The sequence below is a fragment of the Macrobrachium rosenbergii genome, chromosome 41 (assembly GCF_040412425.1).
Source record: "Macrobrachium rosenbergii isolate ZJJX-2024 chromosome 41, ASM4041242v1, whole genome shotgun sequence".
NCBI lineage: Eukaryota > Metazoa > Arthropoda > Malacostraca > Decapoda > Palaemonidae > Macrobrachium > Macrobrachium rosenbergii.
Genome location: NC_089781.1, coordinates 37,286,734 through 37,311,228, shown reverse-complemented (window position 1 = coordinate 37,311,228; position 24,495 = coordinate 37,286,734). Strand labels below are relative to the sequence as shown.

General features: G+C 38.8%; 1 protein-coding gene across 6 annotated transcripts in view; it reads right to left on the bottom strand.

The window, feature by feature from the left end:
* Pgant7 (N-acetylgalactosaminyltransferase 7) overlaps positions 1-24,495 on the bottom strand; it is a 184,764-nt gene that overhangs the window by 137,974 nt on the left and 22,295 nt on the right. For all 6 annotated transcript variants that reach the window (XM_067084256.1, XM_067084254.1, XM_067084257.1 and 3 more), the window contains exon 2: positions 17,729-17,902. In XM_067084256.1, coding sequence (XP_066940357.1) covers positions 17,729-17,866 — 138 coding nt within the window. In that variant the 5' untranslated portion in view covers positions 17,867-17,902. The remainder of the gene's footprint in view (positions 1-17,728; positions 17,903-24,495) is intronic.

Genomic DNA, 24,495 nt, shown 5'->3' with positions numbered 1-24,495 from the left:
GCATATCCCAATCTGTATTGTGACTTGGATCTGTTGGTGTATATTGCGCAAGGTGGACATTTTCAGATTATATGTTCTATACTGTATGTTGTCTATGGTGTTCTGGAGTATATGAATAACTTTTTGATAAATATTTTAAGTGTGTACAAATTCTCATTTTATTCATTGTCCAAGGAGGGGGTAATTTTAATATTAAAGGTATTTGTATACATTATTTATATTTAGCGACTCAAACAATCTTCTAGCTCTGATTGGGAAAGGAGGTGGATGATTTTTTATAAACACATCTCTTAATCCTGATCATTTTCTGGTTGGAGAATCATTTGTCTGAATTCTCATAGAACTCTTTATTGTTACTAGCTCTCTATGGAGACAGAGAGGTAGTTCACCACATTTTCACCACATTCAACTGTAAAGAAGATGTTGGTGATGATCGAAAAACTCTTGAACATATTCTAAGGCCTTCATTATGAACTGGTTCCAATGTTTTCAGAGTTGCGTCTGATGCCGAGCCATATATTTCACTTCCATAATCAATGATAGACAGTACTGTTGCTTTATACAGTACAGTAAGGGTATGTCTATCGGCTCCCCAAGTAGTGTTCGACAGTTTTTTAATTAGGTTTAATGCTCTTTTACATTTTGATTTCATGTATGTTATGTGGGCTTTCCAGTTCAATTGAGTATCGAATACTAATCCCAAAAATTTTGCTGTTTGGTATGGAATGATTTCTGATTTTTATATCTATTTGTTTACTTTTTTTTCACTTTTTGTTTTTATAAAACATTACTGCTTGAGTCTTTTGTATAGAAAATTTGAAGCCTACAGATGAGGCCCATTCATCTATCTTTATTATAGTTTGATTGATTTGTTCTGCATGTTTTATGCAAGATGCTGAATAATATATGGCAAAATCATCCATATACAAGTTACTTTTAATTCCAATAGGTAGATTATTACTGATATCATTTATTGCTAAAGTAAACAGTGTGCCACTATGGACGCTTCCTTGTGGAACACCATTTTCAAGTGGGAATGTGCTTGACAATACATCGTCAATCCTCACTTGAAAAGTGCTATTTGTCTAAAAGTTTTGGATAAAACTAGGTAAATGTCCACGGATGCTGTTTTTATGTAACACTTTTAGTATTGCATATCTCCGTGTAGCATCATATGCCTTTCGGATGTCAAAAAAGATGGCTATAGTAATTTGTTTTCGTTCAAATCCTCTTCGTGTGTGGTCTTGTTTTTGTTCAAATCCTCTTCACATGTGGTCTTCTAAGTTAGACAGAGAATCTGTTCCATTGTGACCCGAACTGAGTGGGAGTCAAAATTTTATTTTCTTGAATGTGCCATGTTAGTCGAGCATTTACCATTTACTCTAGTAATTTGCATAAACAACTCGTTAAAGAAATTGTTCTGTAATTGTTTACATTACTGGGATCCTTTCCAGGTTTGGGGATAAGAATAATTATAGCTTTACGACACTCATCAGGAAATAAATTTCGAAGCCATAAGTGGTTATTAAACTCTAATAAGTAAGTCTTTGCCAAAGGTTCTAAACGGCAGCTCATTTCAAAACAAGTACTGTCACCTCCAGGGGCAGTTTTACTGCTGTTCAATAGAGCAAATTTCAGCTCTTCCATATTAAATGTTCTATTATAATATATATCTTCTATTGCTTCAAAATTTATTGTTATTAATTCTATATTATTTTTCCTTGTGTGGAAATGCTCATCTAAATTTTTGTCGCTACTTACTTTTGCTAAATTTTCACCTATTATATTACTTATATTTCTTTAGGATCAAGTATTCTTTTCCCATCTTTTATTATGGCACGTCTAGGTGGTTTAACATGGGTACCATTTATTTTACTGAATTTTTCCCATATTTTTTGTAAGGGAGTATTATGAGAGGGATCTGATACATATTTTCTCCATGAAATGATTTATCCTTGAATTACTTCTCTTTTAAATTTTGCAGATACTTTGTTATACAGAGGTTTTAATGTATCAATTTCTAATAATAATATAGTCAGCTTTTATAAAGTTCCTTCTAATATCGGTAATGTTTTGTTTATTTTACTGAATTTTCTATTCAAATTATCTAATCGTCTTCCAATTTGGTGTTTTATTTTTATCAATTCTTTTAGTTTTTCAGACCACCATGGGACTTTGTGTTTTGTTGGATGAGATCTGGATTTTGGTATTGCTTTATCAGCAGCATCTGCAATGAAATCAACAGGAAATTTATTAGTTTCATTATGGTCTTTTAAATATTCAAATGGCAGGATATTCCTAGTGTTGAATTCGTATTGCTCCCAATCTGCTTTACAAATGTTATATTGAGGGACATGCTTGGTGGGATTATTTTGTAATAATGAAATTAATAATTGGGAAATGATCACTCGTGTGCAAGTCGTCAATTGTATTCCAATACAATCTGTCTACGTTTGTTGTACATAGTGTTAAGTCAATTGCTGAAAATGTTCCGTGTGTTTTAGAAATATATGTGCTGATTTCATTATCATTTATACAGCACATGTCATATGAATCTAAGAATTCTTCTATTTTAATTCCTGCTCTATTTGAGTCTGTACAATTACAGTCCCACATTGGGTTGTGGGCATTAAAATCACCTACTATTAATGTAGGTTCCTTGGCATTATTAAGTACTTCTTTAAGTTTGTCTGCTGTAAAACAATATTTTCTTCATGAGATTTATTTGACTGCAGTTTGTTACTTCTATCTGTATGTATTTTTGATTCATTATTAGTTCTTGTTGTCAAGGCATATGTAAGTTTCTTAGCAGGATCTTGAATTCCTCTCACTTTCAATTCTAATTTAGCCTCTCTAATAGACATTCCTGTTCTTTCTTGTAGCATTTTCATTTCTGTGTTGTACATGTAATAGATGCATTCTTTGGATCTTGCATGATGATTCTGCCCACAGTTTATACATTTTGGTTCACTGCAATTCCATTGTGTGGCATGTTCTTCAGATCCCCAATATGCACATACAGGTTCGTTTTGACAACATTTTTTTGCATGCCCATATTTACTACAGTTTTGACACTGTAGTGGGTTTGGGACATAGGGCCTTATTTCTCTGTTTTGACCTAAAGCTTTTATTTTTGGGGGGAGATCTTGACCCTCAAATTTTATTTTCATGATTTTTAACATTTTATTATTTATTTTGTTTACTCTGTATATTATACACCTCACAACTTTGGACTCTGGGATATCTTTTTTTAAGAGAGTCCAAGAGAATATTCTTTACGATTGGTTCGTCACTGTTCTCAGGGAACACAATGGTACCCTGAATGCTGTTCATAGTGTCATATTTTTTAATTTTTACTTTTATATTATCTACTGTTGTTATAGACATATAGTCCTCAGACTGACTCTTTGTTGTGTCTTCTATAAGTCACGTATTTTCTCTTATTTGTCTAAACGACATTTTAGTCATTGAATGTCTGTTTAATAGGTAGTTTTCTAACTTTAGGGCCAAAATTTTCCATTCCGTTTCCAAAGTTAGAAACCTTGACCAACTTCCACTCCCAAAGAGGGAGTCGAAGTGAGTCAAGGTTGGGTCAAGACGATATTTACTTCTTTTGGGTTTGTTTTGTACTGGAGTATAAGGTTCCAGTGTAATTACATTAAGTGTTTTTTCTGGTTTTTTCAGGGAGAGGTTAACAGAAGAGGTTCCAGCATTTGTCAACTGTGCCGAGTCGCTACCATCAAAGGGACCAGGGGTACTTAAATCTTTACCACTACTTAGTATAAGGATCAAGGTAGAGTATATAAAAAAAATAAAATAAATAAACCTGAAAACCTTAAAAAGATATCATCAGCCTTTCATGGAGTTTATTCTTCCGCCAATGGCACAAGTGAGAACTGACTCTCAAATGTCCGCCCCCTACCCTACCCAACAGGGGATGGCACAACATGATTAGGGTAGCCCAAGTGTAAGCCAAACCCACTTGCTAGGACTGAGAGTACTTCAAGGATAAAATCGTCCCCATCCTAATCATATCACGGGCAAACTGGATAGAATGCAGAGTCCTATCCCTAGAGCCAGACACCCCTGGAATCCGTGGTCCAGCCCTAACGAATACTTCCGCCTCTGAGCTATCAATCTGGTAACTCTTAGGTCTGAACATTATCGGGCAGTTGATGGTCCTACCACAGTCTCACTATTTAGCTTCGGATATAAACCCATTCCCTGCTATGACGTCTTTTCCTATTTATCAGGTCCAATAAATTTCAGTGAAAGTGGAAAATTCCACAAAAATTAATCCAGTAATAATGGCATATGGGACTCTTGGACTCAAACCTGGGAACAGGTTCCTGGGGTTCAAGAGCCCCCTCACCACATCAAGGTGGTCCCATATCGAGGGGGTTACATGTAAACATAATATCATTGGCTCATATTCTTTCAACAACTGTTGTATTTCTCCTAGGTGTAATCTGGTCTGTAGGCCATTTACGTTCCATTGTATAATATTGCTATTGAAAGTATTATATCAGTCAAGTTTTGCTTTTATTTTGTATTATCAACTTGGATTTTTTCTAATAATTTACTCACACATTTACTTGTTTTTCTTTATAATATATCAACTGCTCAATGCACGTACAACCTTTGTCATGGGTGCTCAAATCAGTGGTTTCCCTTTTCTATGTTTCATAAAAATTCTTATAATGTTTGTTAAACCATCTTTTGTTATGTTTTTGTTATAACTGCATTAAATCCACATTTGTTATGTATATTTCTTATTTCATTTGTTCTTGTACCAATTATTGGAGACTGTGTAATCTCCTCTCCCTTGACCTCTTCTACTGTTTTGATGTTTTGCATATATGCTTCCATAGGTTTTACTATTATTTTAGGAGACAAAGGTATAATCTTAGCTTATTTTTGTTTTTGTTCTTTCTTCCTATCCTTTGTCTTTGGTTTATCCAATGTTTCTCTAATAACAATTGGTTTCTTCGTTTTGGGTGGTGTTCTCTCCAAAGGTCTTTTTTAATCTTTAATTTCCAGTCCATCATGACTTTCCTCTGTTACTACTGTACCAGCATCCTCCTGCATTCCTATTTGCATTAATATTTCAAATGAACTGGATATAATATTATCCATCTCATTTGCACCCGTTTCTTTATTCTTTACCATTTTAGTTTTCATTTCTAAAGCTTTAATTTCTTCTTGAGATTTACTCTTCTGTGCTCTTTTACTTCTACTGCATTTGCATTTTTGTTTCATTATTTGCTCTCGTTATTGAAGAATATGTATGTTTCTTAGACGGATCTTGAATTCCTCTCACTTTGAATTCCAACTTAGCCTCTTTTATACACATCCCTGTTCTTTCATCCCAGCCCGAGAAGAACCCTAAAAGAGTTCAGAGGTCTGGTTAAACAAATCATTTATAACTAACTAACTAACCTGTTCTTTCAATTCTGTATTGTATATATAGTATGTACATTCTTTGGACCTCGAGTGATGATCTTGCCCACAGTTTACACACTTTGACTCACTACACTTCCACTGAGTCGTATGTTTATCAGAACTACAATAAGCACACATAGATTCATTTTGACAGTTGTTCTTCGTGTGCCTGCCCATACTTACCACAATTTTGACATTGCAGTGGTTTTGGAACGTAAGGTCTCAGTTCCCTATTTTGGCCCAAAATTTTTATTTTTTGAGGTAGATGTTGACCTTCAAATTTTATTTTTGCAATTCTTAATACTTTATTATTCTGTTTACTTGGTATAATATATACCTCACAATCTTGGACTTGGGATATCTCATTTCAACAACATATTCTTATCGACTGGTTGGTCATTATTTTCAGGAAGTACAATGGCACCATGAATGCTGTTCATAGTGTCATGCTTCTTTACTTTTACATTCACATCATCAATAATTTTCATGAATAAATAGTCTTCAGATTGAATTCTTGTTATAGTTTCTATGAGCCACATCTTTATGTTTATTTGTCTGAATGGCATTTCTGTCGTTGGATGTCTTTTAAATAAGTTTTCCAACTTTAGGGCAGAAATTTGTTGTTCTGTTTCCATGGTTAGAAACCTTGACCAACTTCCACTCCCAAAGAGAGTCGAAGTGAGTCAGGGTTGGGACAAGATGACATTTACTTCTTTTGGATCTGTTTTGTACTGGAGCATATGGTTCCAGTGTAATTACAATACAGTTTTTTTAAATTCTTCTAAAGAAAGGTTGTCAGAGGACGTTCCAGCGGTTGTCAACTGCGCTGAGTCGGTACCATCAAAGTACCCAGAGGTACTCAAACCTTTAAAGCAATTATTCACAAAGATTAAAGTCAATAAAAAAAATAAACCTGAAAACCTTAAAAAGATATCATTGGCCATTCATGGAGTTTATTCTTCCACCAATGACACACGTGAGAACTGACTCCCAAATGTCTGCATCCCTACCATACCCACAAGGGATGGCACAACATGATTAGAGTGGCCCAAGTGTAAGCCAAACCCACTTGCTAGGACTGAGAGTATTACAAGGATAAAATCATCCCCGCCCTAATCATGTTATGGGCAAACTGGATAGAATGCCAAGTCCTATCCCCAGAACCAGACCCCCCTGGAACCCGTGGTCTAGCCCTAAAGAATAATTCTGCCTTTGAGCTATCAATCTGATAGCTCTCAGGTCCAAAGATTATCGGGCAGTTGATAGTCCTACCACAATTTAGCTACGGATATAAACCCAATCCCAACTATGATATCTTTTCCTATTTAACAGGTCCAATAAATTTTAGCAAAAGTGGAAAATTCCACAAAAATGAATCCAGACAAATATATACTTTAATGATATATGGGACTCTTTGACTCAAACCCAGGAACAAATTCCTGGGGTTCAAGAGCCCCCTCACCACGTCAAGGTGGTCCCACGTCGAGGGGGTTAAAAACCCTAATGTGGGACTTTGACTTACACCCTGACCCCTGGTGTTGGCAGAATTGATTAGCAGATTCTCTCCCAGCACTGATAATAGCATTACTGTGAGATCCCATCTTGAGCTCACCTGAACCATGGACCACACCAGGCAGCCATCTGTAGCTTGTGGGACTGCGATGAAACCTTTCATCTCTTGGTTGCTTGAGTCCACCAATGAAAGACACTGGAAACCCTGCCTTCGCTGGTCACCTGGGGTAATCAACGCCAAGAGACAATTTACAAAGTTGCCTAATACGCTGATGATTTCCTGAAACCTAGCAAGAGTAGGAAAGGCATTACCATCTAAAGTTTTAAGTATATCTTAGTTTAACCAGACCACTGAGCTGATTAAAAGCTCTCTTAGGGCTGGCCTGAAGGATTAGATTTATTTTACGTGGCTAGGAACCAATTGGTTACCTAGCAACGGGACCCACAGCTTATTGTGGAATCCGAACCACATTATGACGAGAAATGAATTTCTATCACCAGAAATAAATTCCTCTAATTCTTCATTGGCCAGTCGGAGAGTCGCACGCTGGGCCAACAGCATGCTAGCCAAGGGCTCTACCCACCCCTCCAGTGAAGACACCATCTAGACCTACCCAAGGAACAGCATGGTGTCCCTGCCCAAGCATGAGGACCTTGCAATGGTGGACAAAAAACTGGCAAAAGGAAGTCTCCCCTTAGTCTCAAACAAGTCCATAATAGGGGATACCCACAGCCCTCTGTCTACAGCCAACTTATTGTTGAGCCACTTCCATTATACTTATCTCAGTGACAGTTCATCCACTAAAATTTTCATAATGAATGATTACCTCCAACAAAGGTAATAACTCAGGATGAGTTTGTGTGTTAATTTGACCAACTAACAGAAAAGGGGGCAGTGTGTTAATCTGACCAACTAACATAAAAGGGGGGGTAAAGCATTTAGGCATGGCAGCGTTCACTCCTCCTTAAACATAAAATGATTAATATTGTCTCTGAGAAGCTTACTCTATTTGAGTACACTCTAATTACCCTATACGGTAAATGCCCCGTATTCGCGGGGGATGAGTTCCAGAGCCCCCCTTGAACAGTTAAAATCTGCAAATACTTGCTACCCCACCCTCTAAAAAGGCCTATCTTGAAATTTCAAATACCAAATATATACTTTAAGTAACATCCTACGTCAATTATACCTTAAATTATTATCCTATTACTGTATTAATCTTTGAAACTATATTATTAAAACAGGCAGTCCCCAGTTAACGGCGGGCTCGGTTAACAGCGATCCGGTTTTATGGGGCTTGTCTAGCAACGAAAATCAGCAATTTTCGGCACTGAAAATCGCCGATTTCTGCTTATCGGCGCCGATAATTGGGTACTGGCACTGATACATACCTAACAGAGGCGCTGATAACCCCCAAAAATCGCGAAATTGCCGATTTTCGGTTATCATCACACCCTCAGAAACGGAACCCTGCCGATAACCGGGGACTGCCTGTATATAATTTCAAAGTCATCTTAAACATTAGTACCCTTAAAAATATATACATACGTACTTCTAAGCCTTCCAGCCAAAACAGAGAGAGAGTTACTACTTCGACTTATATTCAACAAGACTGGCTGAGAGAGAGAGAGAGAGAGAGAGAGAGAGAGAGAGAGAGAGAGAGAGAGAGAGAGAGAGAGAGAGAGAGAGAGAGAGAGAGAGAGAGAGAGAGCTCTTTAATCTCTCTGACAACAAAAAAATTTTTATGTTTTTTGTCTTCCAAAGATGTAATACCTTTATGACATATTTTTAAAACACTATGAAACATACACACACAAGCAGTATCTTTTCCTAAGAGAGAGAGAGAGAGAGAGAGAGAGAGAGAGAGAGAGAGAGAGATAATGCCTTACAATATCAAAAGAGTGAAATCTTGAAGCTTCTGAGGGCAAAACTCCTTCCCCTCCAACCAATATGTCAAACTGTCAAGTAAATTGACATTTACCCTCCTCCCCTCCTTTTTCAAGGTGAGGATAAAAAGACTGGGAATCACTATTTGTTTGTTTAAAATGTTAAAAATTTACTACACAAATGCATGGAAAATATTACATTATATATTATTATTATTATTTAACCTTATTATTAATCTTAATATTTGAAAATTAGTACTTACCAGGTAAATCATTTATTTATTATACAAAAGAAACATACAGTACGTACATATTACATGTCGGAAAAATTCTCTCATCTAATGAGAGAGAGAGAGAGAGAGAGAGAGAGAGAGAGAGAGAGAGAGAGAGAGAGAGAGAGAGTTATTATTTTTACTTAATGTTATTATGTATTTAATCTTATTAAACTTAATACTGTATTAATATTTGAAAATTAGTACATACCGTAAATCGTTATTTTATCATAAAATGTACCCTATAAAAGTAGTTATGCTATCATCCTGAAACACTTACAGTACATATCATTTTAATATAATTTCAATAGTACTTCAATATAATTTCAATATTTCAATAGTATTAATTCGGAGCATCTACCTTCGCTTCAATGAGGTCAGGATCCATCCTGAATGGAGGGGAGAAAACCAGTTTCTCCCTCTCCTTGAGTTACGTATTATTTAATCTTATAGTATTATCATTATAATTATAATTATTATTATTTGAAAATTAATAAATCATTTTTTTTTATCATAAAAAAATGTATTTAGTCATGAAAATAACATAAAAATACACTAATTAGTGAATCTTAGTTTTATTCTTCATTTTAACGTGCTTTTTTTCCCCATTTTTATATGGGGTAAGCACGATGCCTTCTTTCGAAGGACTTTGATTTGGCGGTGGGGTAGGCCGTAGCCTCGATCGGCTGCCCTGCCTGACATCGCTTAGACCCCGGTAACGAATTGTACATGTATTGTACCAAATACCCAGCTCCCTTTCTCCCAGCAGCGAGGAGAACTGGGCGGTTAGGTCAACAGTTCAAGACGTGTGAGGTGTCTGTTAAGTTTTTTTTTTTTTTAGAAGATGTTGGAGTGGCTTTGTTTATGTGTGTATTAGTCTGTAACACCCATTTGCTTTCAGCAAACCTATCCGTTGATTACACACGTAATCCCGGGGTGTCTACACGGATAGCAAAGTGTCCGCCTTCTCTGAAGTGAATATTTCCTGACAAAAAAGTATGCAAATTCCCAAATTTTCGGCGAATAATTTATAGATATGTTCCACAGAAAATCCAGTGAATCGGTGAGTCCAAGAAACATGAGAATGCGAATATGGAGGGTTTACTATGGCATAAAAATGACAAAATTTTATTTAATTTATTTTTCCTAACATAAAAACCTGAGGTCTTTACACAAGGATAAGTTTCGGCAAAGCTGGAAAGTCCGGCCATTAAACTTTTTCCAGGTGGTTATGGTAACAGTTACCGAAGGTAGGGGTGGGAGTACTGCCCACCCAACCAGTATGCATTCAATCTCTTCAGTTTACATTTTGGCCCAGAGAAAAGAATGAGGCGTGGTAAGAGGCGGGCCTTTTATTTAAAGACCTCTGGTTTGTATGTTAGGAGAAATACAAATTGATTGAAAATTTGTCATTTGTTCCTACATGAATAAAACCCCTCGGTCTTCACATATGGAGACTTACTATTGGAGGGAGGATTCCATGTAATTCTCTAAATTGACTGGTTGTTCGGCTCCCCTGGTATTCTCTTCCTGGTCAAGAAAGAGCAAAGGAAGGATACCATACCTCTGATCTGTTAAACATGTGTGATGTTCAACTGCCAGACTTCTGGGCACTTCGAATAAAAGGAAAGGATGAAAACGAAAACCTCTGATTCGAAAGGTACAGACAAACCCACAATGATGAAGACTATGTAGCTAAAAACAAACAACTGGCTTGCCCATAGTCAGTCCTTCTCTCTCCTTGCTATTAATCCAAACAAAACTGGACTATAGACAGGAAACTCATTCATGCAGATCACCTGCATGCATGCCAGTCCAGCTTGTGACAGATTGTTCACTCTTCCTATGTCCACTGGAAGAGGACGGAATACAGAAGGAAGGTAGGAAGCCAGTCCTGCCCACACTTTCCCCCTGTAGCAGCACACCTTTGGCGAGATGAAACCTGTCCTTAAGAGCTGGGTAAACTACATGACTTACTGAGCATCCAACAAGGATCCAAGGAAAAGGAGTCCAAGGACCAATGAGCAATAATCCAAGGTAAAATGATAAGGATGTAAACTGCACAATTACATTCTATCAAGTACCAGATCAACAGGTTCTTCCTGAATGCCATAGGTCGATGGATGACTGTGGGCCCTAGAGATGTTGCCTCAAACGTACTGATGACCACCAGGAAATTGCAGGGTACATTCGTAAGGTCATTCCCCTAGGCAGAGAAATGATCCCTTTGCCTATGGTCAACACTCCAAGGTAAGAAGATATGGATGTGAATTCCATAAATACATTCTATCCTAGTACTCGAACTACATGTCCTTTCTGAATGTGACAGACATATGGATGACTTTGCCTTCTAGAGATCCTACCCAAAATATACTGATGTCCAGTAGGGAGTTTCACTGTATGTTCGGTTGATCGGTTCCCTAGCTAGAGAAAGGATCCCCCTTGCCATCGTTTCTCGGGCAGCTCGAAGCTAACAAACTAGTTGTTAGCTTTGGGTAGAATGACTAGATTATGGGGGTAACACAGAAGTCACACCTTCGAATGTGTAGACTAAGCTGATCAGAACAGAGCCAACAACAGGAAATTGCGAGAAGAAAGAGGTAATCAATCTTTTTTTGAGGTTGAGCAAGAACCGGAAGCCGAGATATCCCATGATTTCATCGAAAAAGTGCTGACATTTCATCCTTCTCGCTTTTGATTCCTTGTTGGTCATCATACTGAAAGTACTTGTCTGTCTGAGTACTACTACTGTATTGGACCTGACATGGAAGGACATAAGGACCTTTGGGGACCATGTTCATATTGTTATTATACTGAGGATTGTAAGCAGCAATTACTGCCTACATTACCCACTCCTCACAGGAGTAATGTAACAGCACGAGGACCAAGGAAAGGGGCTCCAGACACCATTCCTTGAGTGAAAATATGTTTTAGAACTTAGTCTCCAGATTAGTTGATAGATATAACTGTTCAGACAAGAAACTAAGGTATCATGTATTCTATAGGTCCAACATCTGATAGGTCTTATCTTCTCACCTATCTCAGTAAAGAAGAAAGCAACTAGAAAAGAAACAGATCAGTATCTCCATCAATTCCACCGTCCTTATCAGTAAGATCTCATCAAAACTGGAAGCTTTAGCTAAGAACCATCGTTCAAAATTCCATGAACATAAAAGTTCTTCTTGAATATTAAGGAGGAGATCAGTCCACTAAAGACGAGTGCTCTTGTATACCGTTATTGGTATTAAAACCAAACTGGCAGTAGAAACTGATAAGTTAAAGTAGGCATGGTCAATCACTTCAAGTTGCCAAAGAAGTCGAACTCCTGTACCCGTACATGGACATAGACTCCAGTGAGGAACTTGTCTGGCATACATCCCTCATCCAGGAATGTGTCTGATTGACATCTGTGTTGAGCATGCTACTGCAACCCCATTCATCAGCACTGTATACAGAGAAGATGATAAGATAACCCTAGTGGATGTCCTATGATAAGATGATCTATGCAGATACGTGCTAAGACTCTAATGTCAATTTGTGCACTGTCAGCGGACTCACACTGTCGAAACAGATGTCCCAGTACTGTCTATGGAATGTGCATCGTCAACAGAGGAGACTTCCTATGAGGAAATCCCCTATGGTGACATAAGGTTCAGTTTGCTACTTAAAAGAGAAGTTGTCCTATGGTGATAGGGCATGCACCCCTCGTTTTCTTGACTACAGAACCACCATCGTGTCATTCCTAAGCAACGTTATGTAAAACTTAAAGACTAAATTTAACGTTTGAAGGCACGTGAAGAACTAGGATATTGAGATGCAAAACAGTAAGGTTAGGCTAGGAAAGATAAGGGTAGGCTAAGATAGGAATTGTACCCAACCTAACCTAACCCCATCCCAAACTCTTGAAGAACAGGAAAATCATCTTTTTTAAGAAGTCACAGTCCTGAAGAACAGGCTCCAGGATATTGAAGAGCTGGTTTGATAAAGCCAGGTTTGAACTAGGTAGGCTAGGCTAAGAACTCAACTACTTAGGCTACACTAAGTAAGCCAGCCAACCTAATCCCAACAAGTTCTTGAGGAACACGAGATATTTCTTCATCTGTCCTTAGCCAAGAATACCCAGGCTAAGAACTCAACTACTTAGGCTAGGCTAAGTAACCTACCAAACCTAATCCCTTAAATAAGGTCCAGACTGCATTTAAGAACTGTCAGAAGGGAAAAGCCTCAATATCGATATTTTGTTCTGAACCTAAGTCAGGCCCAAAAGACTAGTATCTTCAATGCAAAAGTCAGCATTCTGCAACACTTTTAATTCTCTTACCATATCACAGGTCTTAGGGCTACCAAGAGAGGGTTTAATTGCTTCAAAAGGCTTTTACTAAAGACTCAAACAGCTTTGGAGACAAAAACTAAATCCATCAAGGTTCCCAAAATAAGTTATGGTGTACCAGGCACATTAATTACACTCGATCTAAAGACCTCCTGTGGTTCAGGTTGTATGCAATGTCTAGTATAGGATTACCTACAACATAGTAAGGCAAAGACCTAAAAACTCTAATAGCTGGAGCTGATAGCATTTAGAGTAACTAGGAAACTCAGAACTTAATGAAGTTGCCTATAGAGGTGCATGCTCAGGAAATACCTCTAGGCCTTACTCCAACAGAGAGAAACTAACCACTGCCTCTGGAAACATAAGTAGTTAAACCTCTTGCCAACTTGAGGATACATCCTCAGTCCACACCAGACAAACCTCACTCTAGCACAAGATGGTTATGGTGTCAATATGAACATCTGAATCATGTGGAAACTTGGAAAACTTTAGCAAGTGGAAATTTTAGAACTTTCTTAAGAATGTGTTCTAAGGATATATATATATATATATATATATACTAAAGAGGCAACAGAACCCAAAATCATTCCTCCTAAAACACCAAGGTATTACTAGGAACATCCTATATTCCTTGGATCCTCTAATAAGAATCTCTCCTCAAATCATAATATGAGAGATGTAAGGTTTCATAACCAACTTAATATCGCTGAAAATGCCCGCCAAATCAGTCAGAAGGCCTGTAAGTGGAAGTTAAATATTGGTAACTGGTAACTTTTTGTTCACAGTGACAAATATGCATACATTCAGATTTATTAGTTCTTAAAGAAACTGACAGTTAAAAACTCAGAGCCATTCTGTAGGCAGAATACTATGCCTCATATTTAGTTGGTCCCTTAGCACTCTGTTTCTATCCAGAACCACCCAAGGAAATGCCACAATCTTCCCTGCATCTGTCAAAAGAAGGGTCTTTCCTATTCTGAGTAAAAGGAGTAAACAATAATGACATAAACATCTAGTTGGATAAAAAATATCTAATGATGTCATAAGTAAATATCAGATTCGATGTTGGTTTAAGCTCTCATGGGAAGAAGGATCCAGTCCTTAGATTCCTCAGTGTAGGTCTGGGGTGTGATCATGGGAGATCTCGAATTTCGGGAGTTTTACTGGTTTTGGTGGAGGTCAGTTACACCTATAATCCTGAATTTTTAGCAATCAGAGGAACTTCAGGTGGTGTGGATGTTGAGTAGAGCAAAACCAGTAAAACTCCCAAAATTCGAGATCTCCCATGATCACACTCCAGACCTACACTGAGGAATCTAAGGACTGGATCCTTCTTCCCATGAGAGCTTAAACCAACATCGAATCTGATAATAGACCACTGATGACCCATGTTCAGGTAACAGGAAAGAACCCAAGCTTGATTCTTGCCAGGTCAAAAAACTTCCCCAAAATCATATGACCTTGATGAGATGACCTCTGCTTTGCTAAAAAAAAACTCCTATAAGGACTGACAACCTTTTAGAAGTGATCAACAGTGATAAATGCAGCAAATAAAAGCGAAACTTCTCTGCAAGTAAACCCTGAACAGTGAGAATATCTTTTAACTTCAAATTCCAAAACCTGCACAGGGACAAGTCCTTCCCTACTGCTACCCCCATATTTGGAAAGAGACCCTTAGATTATGAAGTAGTTCTCTTTCTCCAATATATGGCAGCAAGAAGAAATATCTTGAGAAGCTCCCTTTACATAAACCGCATACACAAGCCACAGCTCAAAAGAAAGTTCTATTTCCAAAAAAATTATACGATGACCTCTCCTTACAGAAAGCAATTAACCTCTTCAAAAAAGAAATTGCAACCACTTACATACTGGTTGTATATCAGACACCTAATTCACTAATCAACAGAAGCACAATCAATTATCCTCCTACCACAAAAAGGCAGGATGAGTCTTAGCTACCGAACATACGCCAAAGGCAAAGACTACCATGCTCGATAGCGGAACAGTAACAGTTGATTGCACTGAACTAACTCCTAATAAGATTCCACCGAGGTTTAAAAACTCCTCTTTAATCACCGCCAACAAAACCACTTGCTCTGGCTTAAAAGGAAGAATGATTTGGTTGGAAACCTGTTGGCTCAACCAAATGTTCTACATTCTGATCAGGAAAATCTTACAATAATGAGAACGTTCTTAAACCACAAGGGAATCGAAAAAATGAAACAGTAACCGTTTACTGACTGAATCTCCCACAAGTGGAAAAAGAGTTAATATCTCCGAAACAAAATGTTGAGACTACTAACAGCTACCATCTGCTTACTTAAATGAAGCCGAAATGATAGCGGAGGGGACACATGCACAGGCAACAGGAACACACATGATAAGTGCTCAGTTGGCATAAGCACAAGCAAAAAGCACACAAGTGATAGGTGTACAGGCAATAAGCACACAGTCGTTTGAGCGCAAACTAAAGGCACTCAGGCGAAACGAGTGCAAGTCATAAATGCACAAGCCATATGCATACAAGCCACAGGCGCGCAAGTGATAGGTGCACAAGCCATAGGTGTGCACGCGATAGGAGCACAAGTCATAGGTGTGCACATGTGAGGCATACAAGCCACAGAAGCCCACACACTAGGAGCACAAGCCATAGGAGTGCATGTGATAGGCATGCATGCAAGAGGCATACAAGCCACAGATGCACACGTGATAGGCGCACAAGCCATGGGCATGCACGTGATAGGCACACATGCGATAGGCGTACAAGTCATAAGAGTGCAAGCAATAGGCATACAGGTAAGCGATAAATTTACACAAGACGCATTTTACTGGTGTAACAAAACTGCAAGGTGCATTATCACTCTAACTGAAAAATCCACAATACAACCTCTACACAGGAAAGCCAAAGACAGTCTAAGCTTCTCACTAAAACGTAATTGATATTTATACTAGTCTTAAAACACGAACGATCCTACACCATTAATGCTGGACTTGGTGCCTTACCAGACCAAACAGAGGAATGAGACAATGGACACAGATCCCAACTGCTTTCTAACATGTCCTGGTTCCATCACTCCATGCCACAAGGGAGTAACACAGGACATGCCGAGGACAAGACAAGAAAAAGTGGGGGCATTGACCCTTCCTCCACCGCGGGAAACAATCCGAACTTCCCGAAACCCCCAGGAGGGTAGCGCAGAAAATAAAACACTAATATTGATAACAATAAAAAATGCCCTAAATTGATGGGAAGCTCAATTGGAGTAACAGATTGAAGAGAAGCAGCTGAGGACCTAACCAGTTACTAAATGGGGAAGAAAAGACATGTAAGCCTTCAACTTACTAGTATAATCCTCTACAGTATAGTTGTTTCTACAACCTAACAAGCTCTTTCCATTTGCAATCAATTACCGCATTTCATTCAACTACGATTATAACCTTTCCCTCAGCAAAACATCATGAGGGTCAATAAAACTGGAATAATGCCTATTACAGCAACTCTTCCTTTACAGGATCTTACCGAAGGAATACTAAAAAACTAAAAGAACAAACCAACTGAAAACCCGAACCCGAGTGTATCTGCTGAACTCCTACCGAAACCAGCGACAGAAGTAGACTGACCAGCTACGAGTGCTTGTACCTATTGGTCCCCTTGTGGGGGGTGGGGGAAGTAGATGGATAGAAAACAGATATTCATAGAAGACCAGAGTGCTGTGGGTTTTTTTTTTTTTTTCAATTTGTAGAATTAACGCTGGTGCAGAAGTAAAAACTATATAATAAGAGAGGTACGGTTCATTTAAAAAAAAATATGTATAAGGGGTATTTTGATTTTTTAATCAACACTTCAACACTATGACAGCTTTTATTAGAAAGTAAAAGCAATAAATATAGAAAAGTAAATAGGGCTTGTAATTATTGAATGCATTGCATTGAAAATGAGTTACAGTCTTTACAGAAGATGTGGTTTCAAGCCAGTGCACTGTGAGTTTCCCTGGCCTATATAAAGAGTTGGGAAGTAATACTGTTAGCTGTAAGATATTGATATTTCAGAACTTAACAGATAAAACAAGAATCATTACCAAACTAGGAAAGTGATAACCAAACTTCTTTAAAAGTCAGTCTCACAAGTTCTTGGGATTTCCTTTCCTATAAAATAGTTATTTCACATCATATCAATAACTCCTTTGCCACAGACAAAAGATAGTCTTAACGAGGATCATGAGAGTATGCAAGCTTTGGTAAACTAAAAACCAGACATCATTAACTATACTCTAAGATTACTCACCATAAAAGCACCAGCTGATCTGAGAGATGATGGAGCATTAGGAGAGTTTGATGCCAAGAAGAATAAAACTACTAATACTCCAACTATTCCTAATGTCACCTTCAGAAGGCGAACGCGACGAAATTGCATAATACGCATCCTGACAGCATTCAGAAACTTTATGTTACTCTGCCCCTGAAAAAGATATTACACTGAATTATTAAGTAAAGTAGTAATTTTTGATCTGTACATTACTGTTGATCAATTCAACCTAATCAAAACAATAAAATTTTGATATTATAGATTACATATAAATTGCCAGATTTCTGAAGGCTTACTTGAAGGGTGCTGGCCCAGAGTCAGAGAAGAAAGGCACTGGAGAGCAGATGGATACTAAGGAAGAGGTCCACTGAGACTGACAAAAATATTCACCCACAATTAACATTAATATGTGGAAACAACTCTGCAAATACTTTATACATGTCTACTGATACTCAAGTGGGTGTCAGGTCCTATATGAGATTAAGTTTAGTACTTTTTGTGCTAGGCATCAGTACTTTTAGTGCTAGGTGTCAGTCCTTCTAGTTCTAGGTATCAATTCCTTTTCCAATGATCTTGAGAAGCTGCAGCTCATGGTTCTGTTGGCAAGAGCATTATGTACTTCATTTGCCATGATACAGACACTGTTGTAAATCAAAGGTGCTTACTGAGCTGTTATTGACAGAGACTCTGCACTCCAAGCAGCCACTGCTTCAAAGATGAGAGGCAATACAAAAAAGCCATCAATGCTTCAATCCTTCCTGAAAAGACTTCTTGTCCTTAACCTCTGAAGGGAGAAAGACTGGTGCTCCTTCAGCAGATGAAAAACCACCCAGAAGGACCACCCTCAAGAATCCCCCAAGAGGAGACCCCCCTTCCCTCTCTGTCTTAGCGACACACAGGTCAGGGAAAACACAGAGGATGGAAAGGTTAGGGGAAAGGAATTCCGTACTCCAACAATGAAGGTCTGGAAGGCAACAACCTAAGTAACTGAGGATTTGAGTTAAAGCCAGGAACCCAAGAGAGAAGAATTCCCAATCTGCCCTAAAACCAGCTTGACAAATGCCAATAACAATCCAGAAACTGCAAGACAAAAGCATCAGCTGGTGCAGAGGTCCTTAAACCAAAGAGGAAGAGATGTGTACATGTGCGACAATCACCACCGGAGCACTTTTAAAACGAGTGCAAAGGCTGCCCTACTTTCAAAACACCTCCCAAAAACCAGTCAGAACCAGGCAGAGTTAGGAAAGAGTCCTTTGGGAAAACAAGAAGACAGCTGGGGACAAGCTCGTCCCTGGAGAAGGATGCCAGCACATTATAATCATTGCAACACTTCCATCTCTCCACCAGCATCCTCTGTCAATGTCTCATCATATCACGGGGCAAAGAGGGAACAAACATCAGCCTATGTTGGATATTCCTGGAAGATTCCAGTGAACTCAAGAAGAGAACCAAATTGAACCTCCCAAAAGTCTTGTCGAAGGTTAGTCATGAATTCTTGCCATTAAACTATAAAGCTTCTCTTAAGAGTTTTGACCCAAAGAATGCGCCAAAGACCATCATCTCTTCTACAGAAGAAAAGTACAGTCAAAGTAAATTTTGCAGGATAAATTCAAAGAAAAGATTCCAGACATCCTCCCATTTCTTTAGCAGTCTGAAAACCAAAAACAAAGGGAGTAGAATGACAGAACAGACAACAAGTGATCCTCTGGAAAGTACCGGACTCTCCATAACCAAAGCAAAAATCAGAAAATTCATGACTGAAGATGTTTCATTAATAAGCAAATCCAAGTCTTGCTGTAAAGACGAACTAGCATTCTCCATGAATCAGGACATAATGGTTGTACAAACCTTAACACAAAAATAATAAAACATGTAAATAATCATTGTTTAAGTATCCAACACATACTGAACAATCATCATGCGTTTAAGTATCCAAGACAGGCTATTATTATTATTATTATTATTATTATCATAATAGTTTAACCAGACCACTGATTTGACTAACAGCTCTCATAGGGCTGGCCCAAAGGAATTGCAAGAAATACCAGGTCTAAGCCAGAGACCATGCACTGGGACCAAATAGGCCATTCAGTATGGTGACGAATGAATGAAAATGAAATTAAAAACTGCACATGCTCTCAGACTGGAACACACTCACACAATAAATACATTTGCTCATGTTTCCATATATACACAATAAAAAGGTGTACTGTATTAAAACTCAGAATAAGTTACGCAACATTTTAAAATTTTGTTTTAAAATTCTTTAAATGCCCTAAGGGTTTTTGTATTTTTATTACCTGTATCTAATTATTTTTATATTTTATTAATCAAATCACAGTTCCTCATGAACATTAAAATAACATTTTTATAATAAAATAAAGTTTTATATATACAGTACTTACCAAGTAATTACATAGCTATAGTTCCTAACTAGTGCGGCAGCTTAAACTCAAAATTCACGGTAACACTTTGATTGTTTAGTGTAGGTGACCAGTCCCGCCCACTAACAGGAATACTAGGAATGACAGCAGACAAACTCATTCTGTTTGTGCCTTATGTTCATCAGAGGGGAGGAGGTTGGGTCTGATTTTGTAATTACTTGGTAAGTATATATAAAACTTTAATTTATTATAAAAATGTCATTTTTATATAAGTACATACCAAATAATTAGCATAGCTGATTCCACATTGAAAAGTGGGATACATGCATATTCTACTCCAAAACATTAAGTCATGTAATGAATTTGAAATAGAAAAGTTGCTGGCATTGAAAACAATGCCTGTCATTTCCTTATCAGGTAAGAGAGCTATTGCAGGTTAATACTGCCTCTGGTTGGTGCTCATCTTAACCTGTAGTGGCGTGGCGGTATAGCCGTGGAGTGCCTCTACTTAAGTGGGAGCTTTGCAGCGGAGTATTCCGATGGCTAGCAAAGCATCAATAGGTGCCTTGCCCCGGGTGCAGTACCAATAAAAAAAAAACAACCAGACAATACTGTCACCTACACTGAAATAAAACCACAACCCATCCACTGAGAGTGGTGGGTGCTCCAGGTGCATTGTACCCCACCCCCTGGCTCCCCAAAACCTGACACCTTACTAAGGTGAAGGGATGGTAAGAGAAAATCCTATGCCTCCTCCCGCGATACCATGCCAGTTACTAATAATGGTCCCAAGGTATTGCAAAATTTTAACATTTTTTAACTTTCATTGAAAATGGTGAGAAGCGAAGTTCGATTACACTTCAAGTAGGTTGACTGCAGAATGGAAGTAAGGGGCATATTGTGCCTGCAAGCTAATGAGATAGAAGCTGCTCTGACATCCTTAGCTTCCACTTAAAGTAGGAGAGATGCTCTCCTGAATTTGAGAGGTGTCTCAGAAATAACATCCATTTAGGATGAAGGACAATGCATTCTTAATCAGAGGTCTAAATGGGTCCTTCCCAGAGCACTATAGGTTATGGATGGCCCTCCGCTCTTCCGGTCCTGCTCAGGTAATACCTGAAAACTCCAACTCGACAGAGGGCTCTCTATTCTTCCTCAGAACCAAGGTTGACCGTTATGCTCCTAAGGGAGAAAGAACGGATCCAGGTCTTGGACAGGTCCTTGTTCTAGGCTAAAATCCAAGGGTAAACGAGCAAACCATGTCTCCTTGTGAAAAAGACTTGCTCTAGAACAATGGCTTGGATCTCACTGAAACGTTTTAGCAGAAGCCAAGGTCACCAAGAAGATAGCCTTCCGGGTAAGGTCCTTTCTAATACTACGTCCAGGTTCCATGAGACTGGATTTCCTTCCTTGCTTGGACAAGTCAAAGGATTTAATGAAGTTTCTTAAAAAATGAGTTAAATGTAGCCTGACCCCTTAATGGAGGAATAAGAGATATTCTAGATCTCAGATACAAGAGGCAATCTGTAATTCAGGTCACATATGTCTCACAAGGAGGAACGTAGAGTAGAGACACCAGCTATGGAAAATCGCTCACTTGTTCTGGTAGACGAAGCTAGAAGATTGACGTCTAAAAGAAAGTATACCTTAGTTTTACCAGACCACTGAGCTGATTGACGTCTGCATTGCAATAGTCCCTACAGTACGTCTAAGAAAAAAAAAACCCTTCGTTCTGACAAGCTACTGGACAGTCTGAGGCCTGTCCGGACAAGAGCAAGCCACCCTTGGTGGTATCTCTTGAAGTGAGGTCGTCTGAGTAGACACAGATTGGGGAAGGAGTCATGGAGAGTCCACCAACAACCGTGGCAGGTTCGGAAATCATTATTTCATAGATCAGAATGGGGCTGTGAGGGTCATCATAACGTTGCGATGAGCCTGAAACTTGTTCAGCACTTCCTTGACTATGATGAAGGGCGGAAAAGACTTAGGGGTCCAAAGGCGGACTGAACTTGCAGCATGAAGTCTGCCGCCCTGCTAGTCGGCCTGCCCCAAAGATTCCAGATCCAGACAGACCAGGGGATTCAAGGTCCACTTGGTAGTAAGAACAAGCTTCTGATGGTTCAGTTCGTCCGCCAGAACTTATTAGTTGGCCTGAATAAATTGAGAGACTAGAAAACTCAATTTTGATTGTCCACAGTAGAAGTTCTCTAGCTGTCTGCCGGGGAGAAAATGAAAGAGAGACTTCTTGTTAATGTAAAAAACGATAGGACTGTGGTCATCTACATGGATTACCACAGTCTAGGAGTGAACTAGGGTTGAGAAGCACTGACGCCCTAAGTGAATCGCTTTTAACTCTCTGGCATAAATGTGATGGCTCCTTTCTTCCATGGACACGCCCTGAAACTTCCCGGTTCCTAAACGGCTCCCCAACCTAGCTCAAGGCACTGAGAAGAAGTCTAACACTAGTCTCAGAGGATGAAGGAACTTCCTACGACAGTTAGTTTGGACAGCCACTACTGCAGGTCCAACTTAAACCGGGCCTTTTGGAAAAAGATGACGGTGTCCGCCGCGCTTCCTCGCCCCAGTTGACTTGTGCTCAAAACCTCTGGAGCATTTTTCCCCTTCGAATGATTATATCTATTGAAACTGGCGTCGCAACATCTAGGTTACTGACACTGTAATAAATTTAAATATAAAACTAAAATAAATAAGTTTAAAAAAATAAATATAACATAAAAAATATGTACATAATCTTATTATCAATGCTTACATATACTTTATATGTATAATTTAAATTTTGTTGAGGAGGCCCACCTCCCACATAAAGCTATACCGTATAACTGCCCTATATTACAATCCTTGGAGAGGATTGTAGCCAGAATAAAATTACCTTCTCTGTCACAGCCCCAGGACAGGAACCTACATCTCAAATTCCCAAGGCTGGGACACTCGACCAACAAATGTCTTACAGTCACAGGGACAAATACAGACATTGCAAAATTAAAGATTTTCACTGGATATCAAGAATCCACAGCAGTCCTTTGTACGCCCCATCCTCAATCTGCATAACATCAGTTTCTTTGTCTCCTTGGCATGTACAGATATGACCAAGGAAACACTGTAGTATTTGCTGATTTGTTGCAATATTTTCCCCATTGGGTTTGTCAATTTTTAATTTTCTTGACCTACTGAGGATATAAACCCGATACTGCACTAGGCATCTTCTGGGTTCTTGGGAGCTGACTGCTGATTTTGCGAAGTTAGTCAGCTTTAGTTCCCAACCACCCCAACATGGGAAGGCACCCAACAAAAATTTACTTCTTACTCCTCTTCTTTCACAAAAGCAGCCATTCCAATATACAGTACAGTATCTAAAAATGATATTCTAATGATAAAATAAAGTTTGTTCATACTTACCTGGCAGATATATATATAGCTGTAACTCCGGTCCACAGAATTTCAAAAATTCAAGTGGCACACGCAGTGGCCGATTAGGTGGTTAGTACACATCTCCTACGCTGCGCAGGCGTGGGCATCAGAACCATTCATTTTCTATTCAGATTTTCTAACGCCTACTGTCTCCTGAGGGGAGGAGGGAGGGCACAAGAATATATATATCTGTTTAGGTAAGTATGAACAAACTTATTTTATCATTAAATATCATTTTGTTCAAGAGACTTACTGTCAGATATATATATAGCTGAATACTCACCTTGGAGGGGTAGAGACAGCCAAGAATTAGGGAAACAATCAAAGGTAAAATTATTTTGGTTCTTTACCTGATAGCATAGCTGGGATCGCGTGGTTACTGCCACCCTCTAGTCTGCTTCTGCTTTAGAGACCCCAGCAGGTAGTGACCTATAAAGCTGGCTTTACTGCTAGATGATCTGTCAACGGGGCGTGACCACAATGTGACTAGATCATAGACCATACAACAAGGACAAAAGAGCATACCACCACCTAACCAACACTAAGACATTAGCTGTCTGCAATGGATTGGGAAGACTGACTCCTTCAATCGAACCAACAACCATAAAAACACAATTAAAAATCCCTTCCTAAGCAGGATTAAAGGATAGGAGCAGAGCTACACCCTGACCCCAAGGTTGTTGAAGCAGCAATGTATGGTCCCAGCGAAAAGCAATTTTCGTATGCTACCTTAACATCTCTCAAGTAGTGTGAGGCAAACACCGAATCGCTTCGCCAAAATGTGGCACTGAGAATGTCACTGAGTGCCATATTTTTCTGGAACGCCATGGAGGTAGCGACCGCCCTCACCTCGTGGGCATTGACTCTCAACAACTTGAAGTTGGAGTCGTCACAACAAGAATGTGCCTCCTTGATGACATTCCTAATGAAGAA